Source organism: Salmo trutta, chromosome 2 (assembly GCF_901001165.1).
Source record: "Salmo trutta chromosome 2, fSalTru1.1, whole genome shotgun sequence".
In the NCBI taxonomy this organism is placed as follows: Eukaryota; Metazoa; Chordata; class Actinopteri; order Salmoniformes; family Salmonidae; genus Salmo; species Salmo trutta.
In genome coordinates this window covers 52,888,022-52,906,557 of record NC_042958.1, presented here as the reverse complement: position 1 = coordinate 52,906,557, position 18,536 = coordinate 52,888,022, and the positions used below count along the sequence as shown (strand labels likewise).

The window sequence follows — 18,536 nt, the reverse complement described above, 5'->3', positions numbered from 1 at the left end:
GTGGTCTGAAATAACAATGAATAGAATATTATCAATACTATGGCTTGATAGGTTATAATAAGTAGGCAGGGCGAACGAACAGGCTGCTGCAGTCACTATGGGAGCTCTTTCTAGAGCGCCCGGTTAAATTGTGCATAATAGCATTTTTTACTTTGAAAATGGTTAAACTACTGAGAAATGTGTAAACTGGCAGCCCAAATTGAAATGTTGATTTAGTTTTACATATTAGATTATTTTATATGACGCTAATTTCCTGTATGTAGACAGTATGTGTTACTACATTAGACAACCTCACGTTTTGACCACATCGAATTGAGCTTAATTACACATTCTTTTTACCTCATATTTGTGATGTTAGTATAAATGTTTATAGAAATCACAATGACACAAAACGGATTGCTTAAAACAGATCGTTTTTTTTATTGCTGATTTTGTCGTACACGGTGGCATTCTTAGGACTTCTACTGTCATTTTCAAACTCAAATGGCAGGGGAAATTTGTGCGCTTTCTGTATAAAAGTCTCTGGCCTCACATGGATTTGAGAGTCAACGATCACTCAAATAACCGCCACTGTCACTGTTGATATCCTATGGCGGATCGTGATTCGTTGAAGTTAAATAACAAAGCAACTGATTTGTTTCCTTCTCTGTTTCGGCAGCCTCCAAAAATGTACATCCGACATTCTAGAATTTAGATGACAGTCTTCAGCAAATTCTCTTCGAACCAGTGATATGAAAATGATTCTCAGATTCAGTGTGGCCTTTGAATAATGTTAGTTTAAACAGCGCATACACCCCCAAACGTTTGCCCCAGCTCTATTGATTTCAAATTTATATCGATATGTGTGATTGACAAAATAGTGTTACGGTTTATCTCACTGCATTGGCGACCCACTTGAAACAATCCTAAATGTAGCTGGCTGTTTTCTACAAGTTGTCCTCTAACCAGTGATATACATATTGCTCAGATTCCGTGTGCTTTTTTTAGTAAGTTTAGTTTGAACAGGACGAGCAACCCGACTCCCTCCTCTAATTCTATTGAGTTCAACGTGATATCAATATGAGGGATTGAAAATAAGTCTTTCTGTTTTGGCCACACCCCCTATTACGTTCTCCCCTCGGGTGTAGCTGGTCTGAGGAGGAGACGTAAATGCCTGGGCCTAAACACACCAGGTAACACGGATGAAAGGGGAAGAAATGTGGGGTGCAATGGGCGATAAATAAATCAGACCAGAACCAGAACTCAATGTTAACCCTCAGGGGATGTTTAGTAAATTATTTAAATAAACAATATAACACCCCCATAAATAATCAGTAAGAAACAAAACAACAACAAGGGAAGGTAAGAGAAGGGAATGTTTGGGATCGGGGTCCAAGTAATGAAAATAAACAAAAAGGTCCCTCCTCTTCTACACACCTAATCCTTCCTAACACAGTCTAAACCCTAACCCACTGTCCTACCTGGTTCCAAGAAAAAATACAAGGGTGACACCCGCCCGGCTAACCTAGTGTATAAAACAATGGGTTATCTACGTGAGAATGTACACCCACGGGCAGATCTACCTTTTCCCTTCTCCAGGACCTAGGTAGGGTGGAGCGCCTCAGGAGGACAGGCTGAAACACAAACAAAGAAATTAACACAAATAGTCAAACAAAAAACAAGTGTTCTCTCTCTCTCTCTCTCTCTCTCTCTCTCTCTCTCTCTCTCTCTCTCTCTCTCTCTCTCTCTCTCTCTCTCTCTCTCTCTCTCTCTCTCTCTCTCTCCTCACACGGCAAACAGATATCCTCTCTGTAATCAGCTATAGCCGCAACTCGGTACACCTGTAATGCCCAGGACACAAACACACTAACAGGGGAAAAATGGGGAACAAGAAAAACGTAACACCCCCAAATCAAAATGCATCACTCCAAAATGTAGCAGGTTGTTTTCAGCAGGTTGTCCTCTAACAAATGATGTAAACAATATTTCCAGTTTCCATGTGGTTTTTGAGCTGTGTTAGTTTAAACAGTGCATCAAACCTGATTTCCCCCTAATCAATATGAGTGATTAATTGGCACTTGTCAAAACAACTTTTTTTGTTTGTGCATATGCAGTTTATAAGTCGTTTGTGTAAAAAATTCCAAGTAATATGATTACCTTTGTGGCACATATATGTGTAGGTAGTATATTTTATATTTAGGTTTTCACTATATCACAAACTATTTGTCAATGGGAAGCATCATTTTCAACTTATGTTTTAGGAATATTTATGTAACTTTCAAAATCAAGTTCCAATAGTATTCTACTTAATTAGGTAAAAACTGCTGAATGAGATCAAAAACGTGATGTAATTAATTTATTTGGAGAATCTACCAGAAATCATGAAAACGGGGTGGTCTTGCATATGATAAGGCATGTATACTGTATTTAGCAATAACAAACAAGAATAAATGTTATCATCTGCTATAACAATACAGTGACTCCAAAACGACATATAAATGGCAACAACTTAGCTAGCTAGTCAGCGATCAGGTAAAATGTGGCTAACAGTAGTTTTTTAGCTAGCATAAAAACCAGTGCATAAAATGCGGTACAAGGACGAAAATATGACTAAAAACATTGACGACTTTGTCAGGAAAAATAAGGAAAGAACTACTGTACTCACAGTTCTTGAATTCACGCACAGTGAAGAATAAAGCTGTTAGAAAACTGGAGATTCTCTGCACAGCCACCGGTGGCGAGCTGAATTTGGGAGTTAATTAACACTGCCATGTAGTGCTAGCTATAATGTCATTAGTCACTCTTAAAGGGACAGGCTTTCTTACAGGTGAATAAAACAGAAATGAATATAGAATACAGGATGCTGCTCAGGGGAAAACGGCTCATAATAATGGCCAAAATGGAGTGAATGGAATGTCACCAAAAACATGGAAAACATTTGTTTGATGTATTTGATACCATCCCACCTATTCCGCTCCAGCCATTACCATATCATTTAAGGGGTTAAATTAAGAAAAAATAGGATTCTGATTGGGGTGACAAAATTATCTTATCGAAAACCCATACGATCCAATCTAATTACTTTTGGATTTTAAAGTAAGTAGTGGATTTTAAATTGATTTTTATTTGGATTTCATGTAATGGACAATTACTTGTTTCAAAAAATTTGAACAAATAAAAAACTGAAAAGATGTGCATATGTATTCACCCCTTTGCTAATAAGCCCCTAAATAAGATCTGGTGCAACCAATTACCTTCAGCAGTTACATAACTAGTTAAATAAAGCCCACCTGTGTGCAGTCTAAATGTCACATGATCTGTCACATGATCTCAGTGTATATATACACCTGTTCTGAATGGCCCCAGAGTCTGCAACACCACTAAACAAGGTGCACAACTAAGCAGCACCATGAAGACCAAGGAGCTCTCCAAACAGGTCAGGGACAAAGTTGTGGAGAAGTACAGATCAGGGTTGGGTTATAAGAAATATCAGAAACTTTGAACATCCCACGGAGCACCATTAAATCCATTATTAAAAACTGGAAAGAGTATGGCACCACAACAAACCTGCCAAGAGAAGGCTGCCCACCAAAACTCATGGACCAGGCAAGGAGGGAATTACTCAGAGGCAACAAAGAGACCAAAGATAACCCTGAAGGAGCTGCAAAGCTTCACAGAACTGTGTTTTACAGAAGAGTGGCCAGAAAAAAAGCCATTGCTTAAAGAAGAAAATAACCAAACACATTTGGTGTTCGCCAAAAGGCATGTGGGAGACTCCCCAAACATATGGAAGAAGGTACTCTGGTCAGATGAGACTAAAATTGAGCTTTTTGGCCATCAAGGAAAACGCTATGTCTGGTGCAAACCCAACACCTCTCATCACCCCGAGAACCCTATCCCCACAGTGAAGCATGGTGGTGGCAGCATCATGCTGAGGGGATGTTTTTCATCGGCAGGGACTGGGAAACTGGTCAGAATTGAAGGAATGATGGATGGCGCTAAATACAGGGAATTTCTTGAGGGAAACCTGTTTCAGTCTTCCAGAGATTTGAGACTGGGACGGAGGTTCACCTTCCAGCAGGACAATGACCCTAAGCATACTGCTAAAGCAACACTTGAGTGGTTTTAGGGGAAACATTTAAATGTCTTGGAATGGCCTAGTTAAAGCCCAGACCTCAATCCAATTGAGAATCTATGGTATGACGTAAAGTACACCAGCGGAACCCATCCAACTTGAAGGAGCTGGGGCAGTTTTGTCTTGAAGAATGGGCAAAAATCCCAGTGGCTAGATGTGCCAAGCTTATAGAGACATACCCTAAGAGACTTGCAGCTGTAATTGCTGCAAAAGGTGGCTCTACAGTATTGACTTTGGAGGGGTGAATAGTTATGCACACTCAAGTTTTCTGTTTTTTTGTCCCATTTCTTGCTTGTTTCACAATAAAAAATATTTTGCATCTTCAAAGTGGTAGGCATGTTGTGTAAATCAAAGGATACAAACGCCCCAAAAAAATATGTTTTAATTCCAGGTTGTAAGGCAACAAAATAGGAAAAATGCCAAGGGGGTGAATACTTTCACAAGGCATTGTAAATTACTGATCTCACCTGTATTCCTACAATTTCAGCTTTGTTAAAACACTCAAGAAAAATGATTATATTTATCATAGTGATTCAGGAGTAACATTAAAACACAATAATGTGCCCTACCAACATTAGACGATACAAAAACCACTCCATTGACTGAAATAAGTAAATTAAATCCATGAGAGAATAGTCCGATTAACTGATAATTCAAATAGCAGTGCAGATGGCACTCTTGTGTTTAGTGCAGAGATATATTATAGGTCATGAACATGTAGAGGACTTCTGAGAATACTACAGACTTTGTGGCACAGCAGAAAGATCAGCCTACTCCAAGGTTGTGAGTTCAAATCCCAGGTGAGGTTATATTGAAAAGTCATTGTTAAGTGATAATGTAAAATGTAGTCATATTGTCACTGATGAAATATGTTTACACTATTTTATCTGAACAACGTACCACTTACCTTAAAATCCCCATACCATTGAATTACCTACCTTACATAAAAGCACGTGAAATTTGCAGTTTCACTTGTGAAAACATGTCAGGTCAGTTGTGTGAAACCTTATGTTTCATGTTATCACAAGTTGCTTTTACATGTTGTCACACATTATCATATTAACTTCACATAAGATCAAGAGAAATTCATGTGGTTTCCCGTAAGGGGAATAGTGTCTAGGAGGCAGCTAGGACCGGAAAAGGGACAATCAATTTATTATCGCCTTTTCTCAAGAGAGTGACTTCCCAACATGAATAAATGTCAAACAACACTATCATTTTATAATTCCGAGAGAATTCAAACAAATGTTTGAATAGGACCCTATGGCCCATAGTGATTATCATCCATTAGCAAATCATTTTCCATAATCATTGTAATATTCCACATGACCAAATCTTTTGTTACACATTGTTTCCAATCTTTTTTTCATCTGCTCCTTTAATAGCAGGATTTCCTATTCTTTCATCTTTTACAAATTGCAGTGAGGGATGACTCAAGGATGGCACTATAATTGAAAAGCAGCTTTTAGATTTAACTGGGACCTCGTCTCGTTTGTGGCAGAGGAGCTGGATGAAGCAGAGCAGGGGATGAAAGGTGAGGATGTGGATCAATCCCTGACAGAAACCTTGTAGAGAGAGAGTGAGATAATAGGAGAAAGAGAGAATATGAGAATAGGAGGAGGGGTAGGATAGAGTGAAATAGGTGTTGACAGAGTAAATCATTGATCTTCCCTGAAGATTAAACACCACTCTAAACAACAGGGTCCGGTTTTCACTTTGCACTGGAGGCTGATCGTGTGTCTATTTATGGTTTATTTCAATAACATCCTGATATTTTGAATTATTTAGCTGGGTTTTTGTGCTATTTGATGCATGCAGATTGGACAATGTATTGATTGGCTCTGTCAGGGTCAGGTTGTGCACCTTAGAACTCCCCAGCTCTTTAATGGCTGAAAACTTAAGCGAAATTACAGGTAAGAGTGAACCGCGTGGTAACTTGTGCCAATTTGCTGGCATCGCCTGATGCCCAGTCATTCTGAACGGGGGCTAATGGCGGTTTTGTCTAAATTACAGTATAGTGGCCTGGAAATACGATGAGATTGCTTAAGTAGGCAAATGATTAGTAGGAAACAACTTTGCCATCATTATGACGTGGTCAAATGTATTTTAGAGAAATGGCAATGTTGCCATTAGCTAGCAAAGTTCATAAAAAATAGCCAGTTGTATGGTGTTTCCTCCGACACATTGGTGTGACTGGGTTCCGGATTAAGCGAGCAGAGTGTCAAGAAGCTGTGCGACTTGGCAGGGCCGTGTTTTGGGGGATGCATGGCTCTCAACCTTCGCCTCTCCCGAGTCCATATGGGAGTTGCAGCGATGAGACAAGACTGTAACTACCAATTGGATATCACGAAAATTGGGGAGAAAAAGGGGTGAAAAGTAACCAAAAATAAATAGCTGGCAATGCTAATGTTAGCAAGCTAAAATTCAGTGCTGTCCGCTCAATATTGTCAAACTGGCAGCATCACTGTTGCGTTCATCGTAAGAAGGAGACCAAGGTGCAGCGTGGTAAGCGTACATCTTACTTTTATTTGATGAACACCGACAAAACAAAGAAAATACAAAACGAACGTAAAGTTCTGCAGGCTTCACAGCAGCTATACAAAAACAAGATCCCACAATCACAGGTGGGAAAAAGGTCTGCCTAACAAGGTCTGCCTAGTATGATCCCCAATCAGAGACAACGATAAACAGCTGCCTCTGATTGGGAACCATACTAGGCCAACAAAGAAATAGCAACATAGATATGCCCACCCAAGTCACACCCTGACCTAACAAAATAGAGAATAAAGAAGGCTCTCTAAGGTCAGGGCGTGACAATCACAATGATGACAAAAGGTTTTCCGACCAATTATTTGCTTCCAAGCCACTGTAATGCACATAGACTGAATTTCATCAGCAACAACATAGTGGGGTAATATTTGATATGACTTTTTCCACATTTTGTTACGTTACAGCCTAAAATGAACTAAATTAAATATTTTCCTCATCAATCTACAATACCCTATAATGACAAAGCAAAAACAGAAATAGCTATTCAGAAAAATTTGCTATGAGACTCGAAATGGAGCTCAGGTGCATCCTGTTTCCATTTATCATCCTTGAGATGTTTCTACAACTTGATTGGAGTCCACCTGTGGTAAATTCAATTGATTGGACATGATTTGGAAAGGCACACACCTGCCTATGTAAGGTCCCAGATTTGAAAGGGTATGTCAGAGCAAAAACCAAGCCCTGAGGTCGAATTAATTGTCCGTACAGCTCCGAGACAGGATTGTGCAGCATTGAAGGTACCCAAGAACACAGTGGCCTCTATAATTCTTAAATGGAAGAAGTTTGGAACTACTAAGACTCTTCCTAGTGCTGGCCGCCCAGCCAAACTGAGAAATCGGGGGAGAAGGTCCTTGGTCAGGGAGGTGACCAAGAGCCCAATGGTCACCCTGACAGAGCACCAGAGTTCCTCTGTGGAGATGGGAGAAACTTCCAGAAGGACAACTATTACATTTACATTTACATTTTAGTCATTTAGCAGACGCTCTTATCCAGAGCCACTTACAGTAGTAAATGCATACATTTCATACATTTTTTTTCTTTCTCCGTACTGGAGAAAAACCATCTCTGAACCATCTCTGCAGCACTCCACCGCCTTTATGGTAGAGTGGTCAGACAGAAGCCACTCCTCAGTAAAAGGCACATGATAGCCCACTTGGAGTTTGCCAAAAGGCATTTAACCTCTAGAGGATAAAATCCTGTTAACGGGATTGGTTGGACAACAACCAGTGAGGTAGCACGGCGCGAAATTCAAAAAAAAAAATTCAAGTATTATACGTCATTTTAAAGATACTCTACTCGTTAATCCAATCACATTGTCCGATTTCAAAAAGGCTTTACGGTGAAAGCAAAACATTAGATTATTTTAGCATAGCTCCTTAGCAAAAAAAAGCTATTTTCCAAGCATGGATAGCCATCACAAAACCAGATCTACAGCTAAAATTAAGCACTAACCTTTGACAATCTTCATCAGATGACACTCCTAGGACATCATGTTAGACAATACATGCATTTTTTGTTCGATCAAGTTTATATTTATATCCAAAAACCCAATTTTTACATTGGCTCGTGGCGTTCAGAAAATGTTTTCTCCCCATAACTCCCGGTGAATAGGCACATTTAATTTACAGAAGAACTCATAAACGTTGACAAAATTTATAACAATTATTTAAAGAATTAGAGATAATCTACTCCTTTATGCAACCACTTTGTCAGATTTCAAAATAACTTTACGGAAAAAGCACATTGTTCAATATTCTGAGAACAGAACTTAGCCTTCAATGCTAAGCTATACAGTTAGCCTACAACCACGACGTCGACAAATCTCTAAAAATATGTTCGAAATATTTACTTACCTTTGCTGATCTTCGGCGGAATGCACTTGGATGGGCACCCACTTCCACAAGAAATGTTCATTTGTTCTGCAAAGTCCATCATTTATGTCCAAATACGTCCGTTTTGTTGACCCATCCAGAACACTTTACAATGCCATGTGGCGTGAACGCAAATCCATAGACGAAATGTTCAAAGTTCCATTACCGTTTGTAGAAACACGTCAAACGATGTTTACAATCAATCCTTTAGGGCATTTTTTAACGTAAAATTGCGATAATTTTACAACCGGGCAATAGGTATTCATCCCAGAAGAAAAATAAAAAACAACAAAGTGACGTGCATGCGCGTCATAAGACACCTGTCCTCAGACTGGCCAGTGATTGACTGAGCCACAATTTTCTGCCCGGTAACAGGTGACAGATGAGACCAGTTTCTAAAGATTGTTGACAGCCAATGGAAGAGTTAGGAGGTGCAACGTAAATCCTATGTCACTGTAGTTTTTCAAGGGATTCAAAAGAAAAACTACATTTCTAATTTCTCCAACTTCCTGATTCAATTTTTCTCTGTTTTTTTGCCTGCCAAATGAGTTCTGTTATACTCACAGACACCATTCAAACAGTTTTAGAAACTTCAGAGTGTTTTCTATCCATGATATGCATATCCTAGCTTCTGGGCCAGAGTAGTAACCTGTTTAAATTGGGTACGTTTTTCATCCGGCTGTGAAAATACTGCCCCCTAGCCCCAACAGGTTAACCTCACATGCGACCCATACAAAGACTAATTAACCTATTAACATGTTTATCTGACTCGCCTGAGGTAGAGTACCTTATGATAAGCTGTAGACCACACTATCTACCAAGAGAGTTCTCATCTATATTATTCGTAGCCATCTATTTACCATCAAAGACCAATGCTGGCACTCAGACCACACTCAACCAACTCTATAAGGCCATAAGAAAACAAGAAAATGCTCACCCAGAAGTGGCGCTCCTAGTGGCCGGGGACTTTAATGCAGGCAAATTTAAATCAGTTTTACCAAATTTTTACCAGCATGTCACATGTGCAGCCAGAAGAAAAAAGCTCTAGACCACCTTTAGTCCACACACAGAGATGCATACAAAGCTCTCCCCTGCCCTCTGACCATAATTCTATCCTCATGATTCCTGCTTACAAGCAAAAACTAAAGCAGGAAGTACCAGTGACTCGCTCAATACGGAAGTGGTCAGATGATGCGGATGCTACGCTACAGGACTGTTTTGCTAGCACAGATTGGAATATGTTCCGAGATTCATCCAATGGCATTGAGGAGTATATCACCTCAGTCATCGGCTTCATCAATAAGTGCATCAACGACGTCGTCCCCACAGTGACCGTATGTACATATCCCAACCAGAAGCCATGGATTACAGGCAACATTCACATCGAGCTAAAGGCTAGACCAACTTCACATGGGTGTCATAGGAAAAGCCCATAATATTGTCAGAGACTCCAGTCACCCAAGTCATAGACTGTTTTCTCTGCTACCGCACAGCAAGCGGTGCCGGAGCGCCAAGTCTAGGACCAAAAGGATCCTTAACAGCTTCTATCCCCAAGCCATAAGACTGCTGAACAACTAATCAAGTGGCCACCGGACTATTACATTGACCCCCCATTTGTTTTGTACACTGCTGCTACTCGCTGTTAATTGTCTATGCATAGTCACTTCACCCCTACCTACATGTACAAATTACCTCTAACCTGCACCCCCGCACACTGACTCGGTACCGGTACCCCCTGTATATAGCTTCGTTATTGTTATGTTATTGTGTTACTCTTTATTATTTTTTACTTTAGTTTATTTGGTAAATATTTTGTTAACTCTTCTTGAACTGCACTGTTGGTTAAGAGCTTGTAAGTAAGCATTTCATGGTAAGGTAAACACTTGTTTTATTCGGCGCATGTGACAAATAAAATTTGATGAAGATGAAGATGATTTAGCAATATCCAAGAGACTATTGCTGAGTTACAGGAATTGGAAGGTCAATAAAGGAATAAGAATTGTCTATATCAAAGGCAGATATTTAATATCATTGTAACATGAATGATAACATTATACAAGGCATGAAGCTTAAGTTACAAGACAATACTTTTCATTAAAATACATTATTCTAGTCATGATCAAAGAGGGAGAGAGAGAGAGAGAGAGAGAGAGAGAGAGAGAGAGAGAGAGAAATCATAGCCTGACAGTCCCTGGAGTAGAGGGAGAAAGAGAATCTCACCACTGTTGGTCAGGAACAAAGAGAAAGAGACAATGAATCTGAGACCCTTTTTACAACGTCTGAGTTATTCGGATAAAAAATCTGAGTTGACCAATAGTATTACTGTGAAGTTAACCTCCAATCAGATATTAGACCAACAAGATGTAAAGACAACTGAACCTCTGCTTCCCAGAGGTGTGATAAGACGGGGTTGGAGAGATAATGCAGCGTTCCTATGACAACACAGAGGAAACCTTGCTTACAGTTGATAAGAGTCACTTCGGGGGCTGGGCCACACTACATAATCCTCCCCTGAACACATCTGATTCTGGATCAGACAGAAGTGTTCCAAACCAGACGGACAGCACTGTAGTCACTAGACAATTGTCAGACCAGCAGTTCATGGCCCTAGCAGCATCATTTCAGGAGTGTCCTTTTTGCGGGTAGCATTGTCATTCTTTAGACAGGCAAATGTCCTTAGGTACACCTTCCCTACCTTCCCTTCTAGAAAGGAATGCTCCATTCTTCTTGTGAGAGAAAAACACATTACTGAAGGTAAACCAAGACATCCCAGATGAATTCATATTTCAATGAACATAAAATAGTCTGTTCATCTAATTAGATTGGTAAATAGCAACTTCATATGTGGTTTTATCAAATCAGATCAGAGATCACTGCATCATAAAAACAATATATTTGAAATAAAACTCTCAGAAACTCTCATCCCTTTGAGAGAACATTGATTTGCCTAGAAAATAACAAAATAACCAGAATTATGAAATAATCAAGAACAATTCATGAAGTTAAGTAAAATAATTCAAGCAACTGGTTCACAAGCAATTTAAAAATTACATGTAGCATCTTTGTTTACAGCACCGAATATTAGCATACCAATGGTGAAGGTTCTAAGGCCATTTGTGAGAAACAAGGCAATTACTTTTCTTAGCAGATCTATACATACAGTCAAAATGTATAGATCACAAAATTTATTTTTCACAAAATTTGCTGCTTCAGTGTCTTTAGATATTTTTGTCAGATGTTACTATGGACTACTGAAGTTTAATTACAAGCATTTCATAAGTGTCAAAGGCTTTTATTGACAATTACATGAGGTTGATGCAAAGAGTCAATATTTGCAATGTTGACCCTTCTTTTTCAATACCTCTGCAATCCACCCTGGCATGCTGTCAATTAACTTCTGGGCCACATCCTGACTGAAGGCAGCCCATTCTTGCATAATCAATGCTTGGATTTTGTCAGAATTTGTGGGTTTTTGTTTGTCCACCCGCCTCTTGAGGATTGACCACAAGTTCTCAATGGGATTAAGGTCTGGGGAGTTTCATGGCCATGGACCCAAAATATTGATGTTTTGTTCCCCGAGCAACTAAGTTATCATTTTGCCTTATGGCAAGGTGCTCCATCATGCTGGAAAAGGCATTGTTCGTCACCAAACTGATCCTGGATGGTTGGGAGAGGTTGCTCTCGGAGGATGTGTTGGTACCAATCTTTATTCATGGCTGTGTTCTTAGTCAAAATTGTGAGTGAGCCCACTCCCTTGGCTGAGAAGCAACCCCACACACTTTTTTCCGGATGCCCCAAACAATTGGAAAGGGGATTCATCAGAGAAAATGACTTTACCCCAGTCCTCAGCAGTCCAATCCCTGTAACTTTTGCAGAATATAAGTCTGTCCCTGATGTTTTTCCTGGAGAGAAGTGGCTTCTTTGCTGCCCTTCTTGACACCAGGCCATCCTCCAAAAGTCTTCACCTCACTGTGCGTGCAGATGCACTCACACCTGTCTGCTGCCATTCCTGAGCAAGCTCTGTACTGGTGGTGCCCCGATCCCGCAGCTGAATCAACTTTAGGAGACGGTCCTGGCGCTTGCTGGACTTTCTTGGGCGCCCTGAAGCCTTCTTCACAACAATTGAACTGCTCTCCTTGAAGTTCTTGATGATCCGATAAATGGTTTATTTAGGTGCAATCTTACTGGCAGCAATATCCTTGCATGTGAAGCCCTTTTTGTGCAAAGCAATGATGACGGCACATGTTTCCTTGCAGGTAACCATGGTTGGCAGAGGAAGAACAATATTCCAAGCACCACCCTCCTTTTCAAGCTTCCAGTCTGTTATTCGAACTCAATCAGCATGACAGAGTGATCTCCAGCCTTGTCCGTGTCAACACTCACAGCTGTGTTAACGAGAGAATCACTGATGTGATGTCAGCTATTCCTTTTGTGGCAGGGTTGAAATGCAGTGGAAATGTTTTTTGGGATTCAGTTCATTTGCATGGCGAAGAGGGACTTTGCAATTAATTGCAATTCATCTGATCACTCTTCATAACATTCTGGAGTATATGCAAATTGCCATCATACAAACTGAGGCAGCAGACTTTGTGAAAATTAATATTTGTGTCATTCTCAAAACTTTTGGACACGACTGTACAGATGGGCATAGCCATATGTACCACGCAAAGAACAACAAAATATTATTTGTCTTAACAGGAGCCATTAACATTTGTCTAGCACTCTCTACACATCAAAGAAAGCACATTCACAAAAGTAACCTATATAGCCATGACAAAGGAATATAGAAATTATTGAGTTACAAAGGAAGAAATTATTAACACATCATCGTCAAAATAATTAACATCTAACATTTTAGGAGAAAGCTCCAAATATACCCTATGCTGCAAATAGAATGGAGATGATCGCCCCTCTTTAAATCCCAAAATTTCTGCAACGTATGAACGCTTCGGTGACAACAGTGACAACATCTAACAGAATTCGTAGTTCTGCTCTGTGGGTAGTCAGGCTGCATGAAATGTGCAGGAGGATTTCCACTGACAAGGTTCCAACAGTGCCTGACCATAATGCCTTTCCTTTTTACAGAAATCACAACAATGCTTTGTGGGTTGTTTGAGATTAGCCTCTGTGCACGTCCCAATAGCTGCAATGGAGGCTATTTTAGTAGCTTGGCCCACTCGTACACTAGAGAGCGACGTGGACTGTGTGTCCATCCCGCTATCTGTATCCGAGTCAGATATGTCGCTTTGGAGCCTATTTGGGCTCTGTTCCAACAAATCTCTCTGTGTGTCATGTATACGTGACCTAGTCAGACCGTGCTCTTTTTCGCATGCTTGAAGTTCTGACTGCAACTGAGGTGCCATCTATTTTGCGCTCTGATGTCGTCTGGGACTTTACAGTTGGTATCGAGCATGTTCATCGCTGGTTTGCTATGTGCAATTCGTTTTTTTCATTTAAAAACACAGCAAGCTCTAGAATTAACATCATCTTGGATTTGTTTCTCATGCATGCCAATATATTGCCAGTACTGAAGAATTTCATCCCTAGTGGAATCAAATGTGATGCCTTTCATGCCTTTTTTTTATCAAATTATTAATACGAGATAAATCCTGTAACTCAACAATAATCTCTTGGATATTGCCAGATCGTCTTTATTGAGTCAGACGTTTTAATAGGATACTTGTATAGTCTTATTATGGGTGGTGATATATCTTACGTATAATTTGGCCCATATTAGATTCCCAGATATACAGTTGAAGTCGGAAGTTTACAAACACCTTAGCCAAACACATTTAAACTAAGTTTTTCACAATTCCCTTTCACATTTAATCCTAGTAAAGATTCCCTGTTTTAGGTCAGTTAGGATCACCACTTTATTTTAAGAATGTGAAATGTCAGAATAATAGTAGAGAGAATGATTTATTTCAGCTTTTATTTCTTTCATCACATTCCCAGTGGGTCAGAAGTTTACATACACTCAATTAGTATTTGGTAGCATTGCCTTTAAATTGTTTAACTTGGGTCAAACGTTTTGGGTAGCTTTCCACAAGCTTCCCACAATAAGTTGGGTCAATTTTGGCCCATTCCTCCTGACAGAGCTGGTGTAACTGAGTCAGGTTTGTAGGCCTCCTTGCTCACGCACGCTTTTTCAGTTCTGCCCACAAATTTTCTATAGGATTGAGGTCAGGGCTTTGTGATGGCCACTCCAATACCGTGACTTCGTTGTCCTTACGCCATTTTGCCACAACTTTAGAATTATGCTTGGGGTCATTGTCCATTTGGAAGACCCATTTGCGACCAAGCTTTAACTTCTGACTGATGTCTTGAGATGTTGCTTCAGTATATCCACATAATTTTCATTCCTAATGATGCCATCTATTTTGTGAAGTGCACCAGTCCCTCCTGCAGCAAAGCACCCCCACAACATGATGCGGCCACCCCCGTGCTTCACGGTTGGGATAGTGTTCTTTGGGTTGCAAGCCTCCCCCTTTTTCCTCAAAACATAATGATGGTCATTATTGCCTAACAGTTTTATTTTTGTTTCATCAGACCAGAGGACATTTCTCCAAAAAGTACGATCTTTGTCCCCATGTGTATTTGCAAACCGTAGTCTGGCTTTTTTATGGCGGTTTTGGAGCAGTGGCTTCTTCCTTGCTGAGCGGCCTTTCAGGTTATGTCGATATAGGACTTGTTTTACTGTGGATATAGATACTTTTGTACCTGTTTTCTCCAGCATCTTCACAAGGTCCTTTGCTGCTGTTCTGGGATTGATATGCACTTTTCTCACCAAAGTACGTTCATCTCTAGGAGACAGAAGGCGTCTCCTTCCTGATTGGTATGGCGGCTGCGTGGTCCCATGGTGTTTATACTTGCGTACTGTTGTTTGTACAGAGGAACGTGGTACCTTCAGGCGTTTGGAAATTGCTCCCAAGGATGAACCAGACTTGTGGAGGTCTACAGTTCTTTTTCTGAGGTCTTGGCTGATTTCTTTTGATTTTCCCATGATGTCAAGCAAAGAGGCACAAAGTTTGAAGGTAGGCCTTGAAATACATCCACAGCTACACCTCCAGTTTACTCAAATGATGTCAATTAGCCTATCAGAAGCTTCTAAAGCTATGACATCATTTTCTGGAATTTTCCATGCTGTTTAAAGGCACAGTCAACTTAGTGTATGTAAACTTCTGACACACTGGAATTGTGATACAGTGAATTATAAGTGAAATAATCTGTCTGTAAACAATTGTTGGAAAAATTACTTGTCACTAACAAAGTAGATATCCTAACCGACTTGCCAAAACTATAGTTTGTTAACAAGAAATTTGTGGAGTGGTTGAAAAACTAGTTTTAATAACTCCAACCTAAGTGTATATAAACTTCCGACTTCAACTGAAGCCCCAAAAAGGGTTGTAACCATCACATAACCTTTTTTTGTGATATATAGAACCTTTTTTAATAGTTCTTTATAGAACCTCAGGAAAGGGTTCTTTATAGCACCATAGAGGTTCCGTTTAGAATATTCAAAAAAGGTTCCATATAGAACAAAAAAGGGTTCCGCTATGGTTACAAGCCAAATAACCCTTATTTGGCACTGTACAGAACCATTTGTTTTTAGTGTGTAGGACAATACAGCTCTGTCTCATACAAAGTAAGGCACAGTATTCCTGTGTGATTTGAGTTGCCTTGATATAGCGCAAACTGCACAGAGCACTCAAAAAACGAATGGTGAAGTAGCATATCCAGGACCTTTACATCATTTTTTTCAGATTTCAAATTCCTTAATTTTGAAATGTTACCATATTTGTTGTAAATAAATATAACTAATAAACATAAATGATTAACTTACACATCGAGGGATTTTGCTACTAGCAAACAGTCACATTTACCATAAACAATGCAGTAAGTCTGATGGAGCATCATGCAAACGCCTTGTCTTGTCATGGACCCTGTCACACTGCGAGGGTCCAAGGGAAGTCCTAACGTCTTCATTCAATAATAATAACTTGGGATATTCCCTCAAAATGCGTTGAACTTTCCCATGATACTATATATTCCCATCCCTGTACCGGAGTAATAAATAATGAATGGTGAAATGGAATGTCCTATTCCTCCTCCGTCGCCCCTGTCATCTAGTCTAAGACTCCTTCATCTGTGTACCATAGATGATGATCCATTAAAGGAAATCAATTTGGGTTCACTGACCAGATCCAACACAGCGGTCATTGTGGGCGTGTAGGAGTTTAGTATCTCTCTTTGCACTCGCTGTGTTAAATAATGATGATGATTTGAGAGTATACCCTTTAAGAAAAGTCAATTTTTCAAACTTGCTGACTGATGCTCTGCCATGGAAAACGTACAGGGGAATGGTAATCATGGGTAGACATCAGTGGTGGTGGTATGAATGGTAATCATGGGTAGACATCAGTGATGGTGGTATGAATGGTAATCATGGGTAGACATCAGTGGTGGTGGTATGAATGGTAATCATGGGTAGACATCAGTGGTGGTGGTATGAATGGTAATCATGGGTAGACATCAGTGGTGGTGGTATGAATGGTAATCATGGGTAGACATCAGTGGTGGTGGTATGAATGGTAATCATGGGTAGACATCAGTGGTGGTGGTATGAATGGTAATCATGGGTAGACATCAGTGGTGGTGGTATGAATAGTAATCATGGGTAGACATCAGTGGTGGTGGTATGAATGGTAATCATGGGTAGACATCAGTGGTGGTGGTATGAATGGTAATCATGGGTAGACATCAGTGGTGGTGGTATGAATGGTAATCATGGGTAGACATCAGTGGTGGTGGTATGAATGGTAATCATGGGTAGACATCAGTGGTGGTGGTATGAAGGATTATTGCTCTGGTTCCAAATGACTTGACTTGGATTTAACCACAGGAGTTGCCATGGATACTGTATGACTGATGATCTGCATAGCAGATTCGGTGATACAATGATACACTCTTAGAAAAAAGGGTTCCAAAAGGGTTCTTCGGCTGTCCCCATAGAATAACCCTTTTGGGTTCCAGGTAGAATCCTCTGTGGAAAGGCTTCTACAGTACATGGGGACAGCCGAATAACTCTTTTAGATTCCCCCTTTTTTCGAAGAGTTTATGAGTGTACTGCACAGGTTTTTAATTAGATTTACATTTCAAAATGTTATTGATTAAATGTTATATTGTCCGTTTCTTGATATTCTGTCATTATATAAAACTGTTACATCCTGTGATCGTAAAGTCATTATTTTCTCAGTCTAATGTATTTTTGTTGTCTCTTCCTCAGCCCTCACTAATGTGAAGTTATGGGCCATCGACCGCCAGTGTTTCCAGACCATTATGATGAGGACAGGCCTCATCAAACATGCCGAATACATGGAGTTTCTAAAGAGGTGGGCTCTCTCTCTCTCTCTCTCTCTCTCTCTCTCTCTCTCTCTCTCTCTCTCTCTCTCTCTCTCTCTCTCTCTCTCTCTCTCTCTCTCTTTCCTCCACGCCCCTTAAGATGCCATTCGAGCAAGGGCTGTGGTTTGAGTGACTGTCTCTGACAGTCACAGAATCACCTTCCCCTCTTCCCTTTTCCTGTCACTGATGTCTGTGTTCAACAAAGACACTTGCTGGATCCATGTTCAAATGAGGATCAGGTGATTGGACACTTCAGGTATTTTACACTAAATTAACTTATTACCACTTGGTGATATTAAAGCACCAGTTTATTGACCATCATCACACTATGCCCTCTTTCTGTTTACACAGCTGAGTGTAATCCAGCTTTTAATTTTTCAGCTTCAGACCTGACGATTTCTATCTTAAAACCTGGATTTTGTGTTTAATATACAGTATAATTCATTTAGGTTCACTGGTGGGTTTTCTGCTCTAAAACCAACAAACGTTTGACGTCCCAGACCAATAGATTTACACTTATATGAGCCAGACCAATGGATTTACACTTATATGAGCCAGACCAATAGATTTACACTTATATGAGCCAGACCAATAGATTT

At 40.0% G+C, this 18,536-nt stretch overlaps 1 protein-coding gene across 4 annotated transcripts in view; it reads left to right on the top strand.

Moving 5' to 3' along the window:
- Positions 1–18,536, top strand: part of LOC115157023 (cGMP-dependent protein kinase 1) — a 190,902-nt gene that overhangs the window by 113,380 nt on the left and 58,986 nt on the right. For all 4 annotated transcript variants that reach the window (XM_029704900.1, XM_029704908.1, XM_029704883.1 and 1 more), the window contains exon 4: positions 17,822–17,927. In XM_029704900.1, coding sequence (XP_029560760.1) covers positions 17,822–17,927 — 106 coding nt within the window. The remainder of the gene's footprint in view (positions 1–17,821; positions 17,928–18,536) is intronic.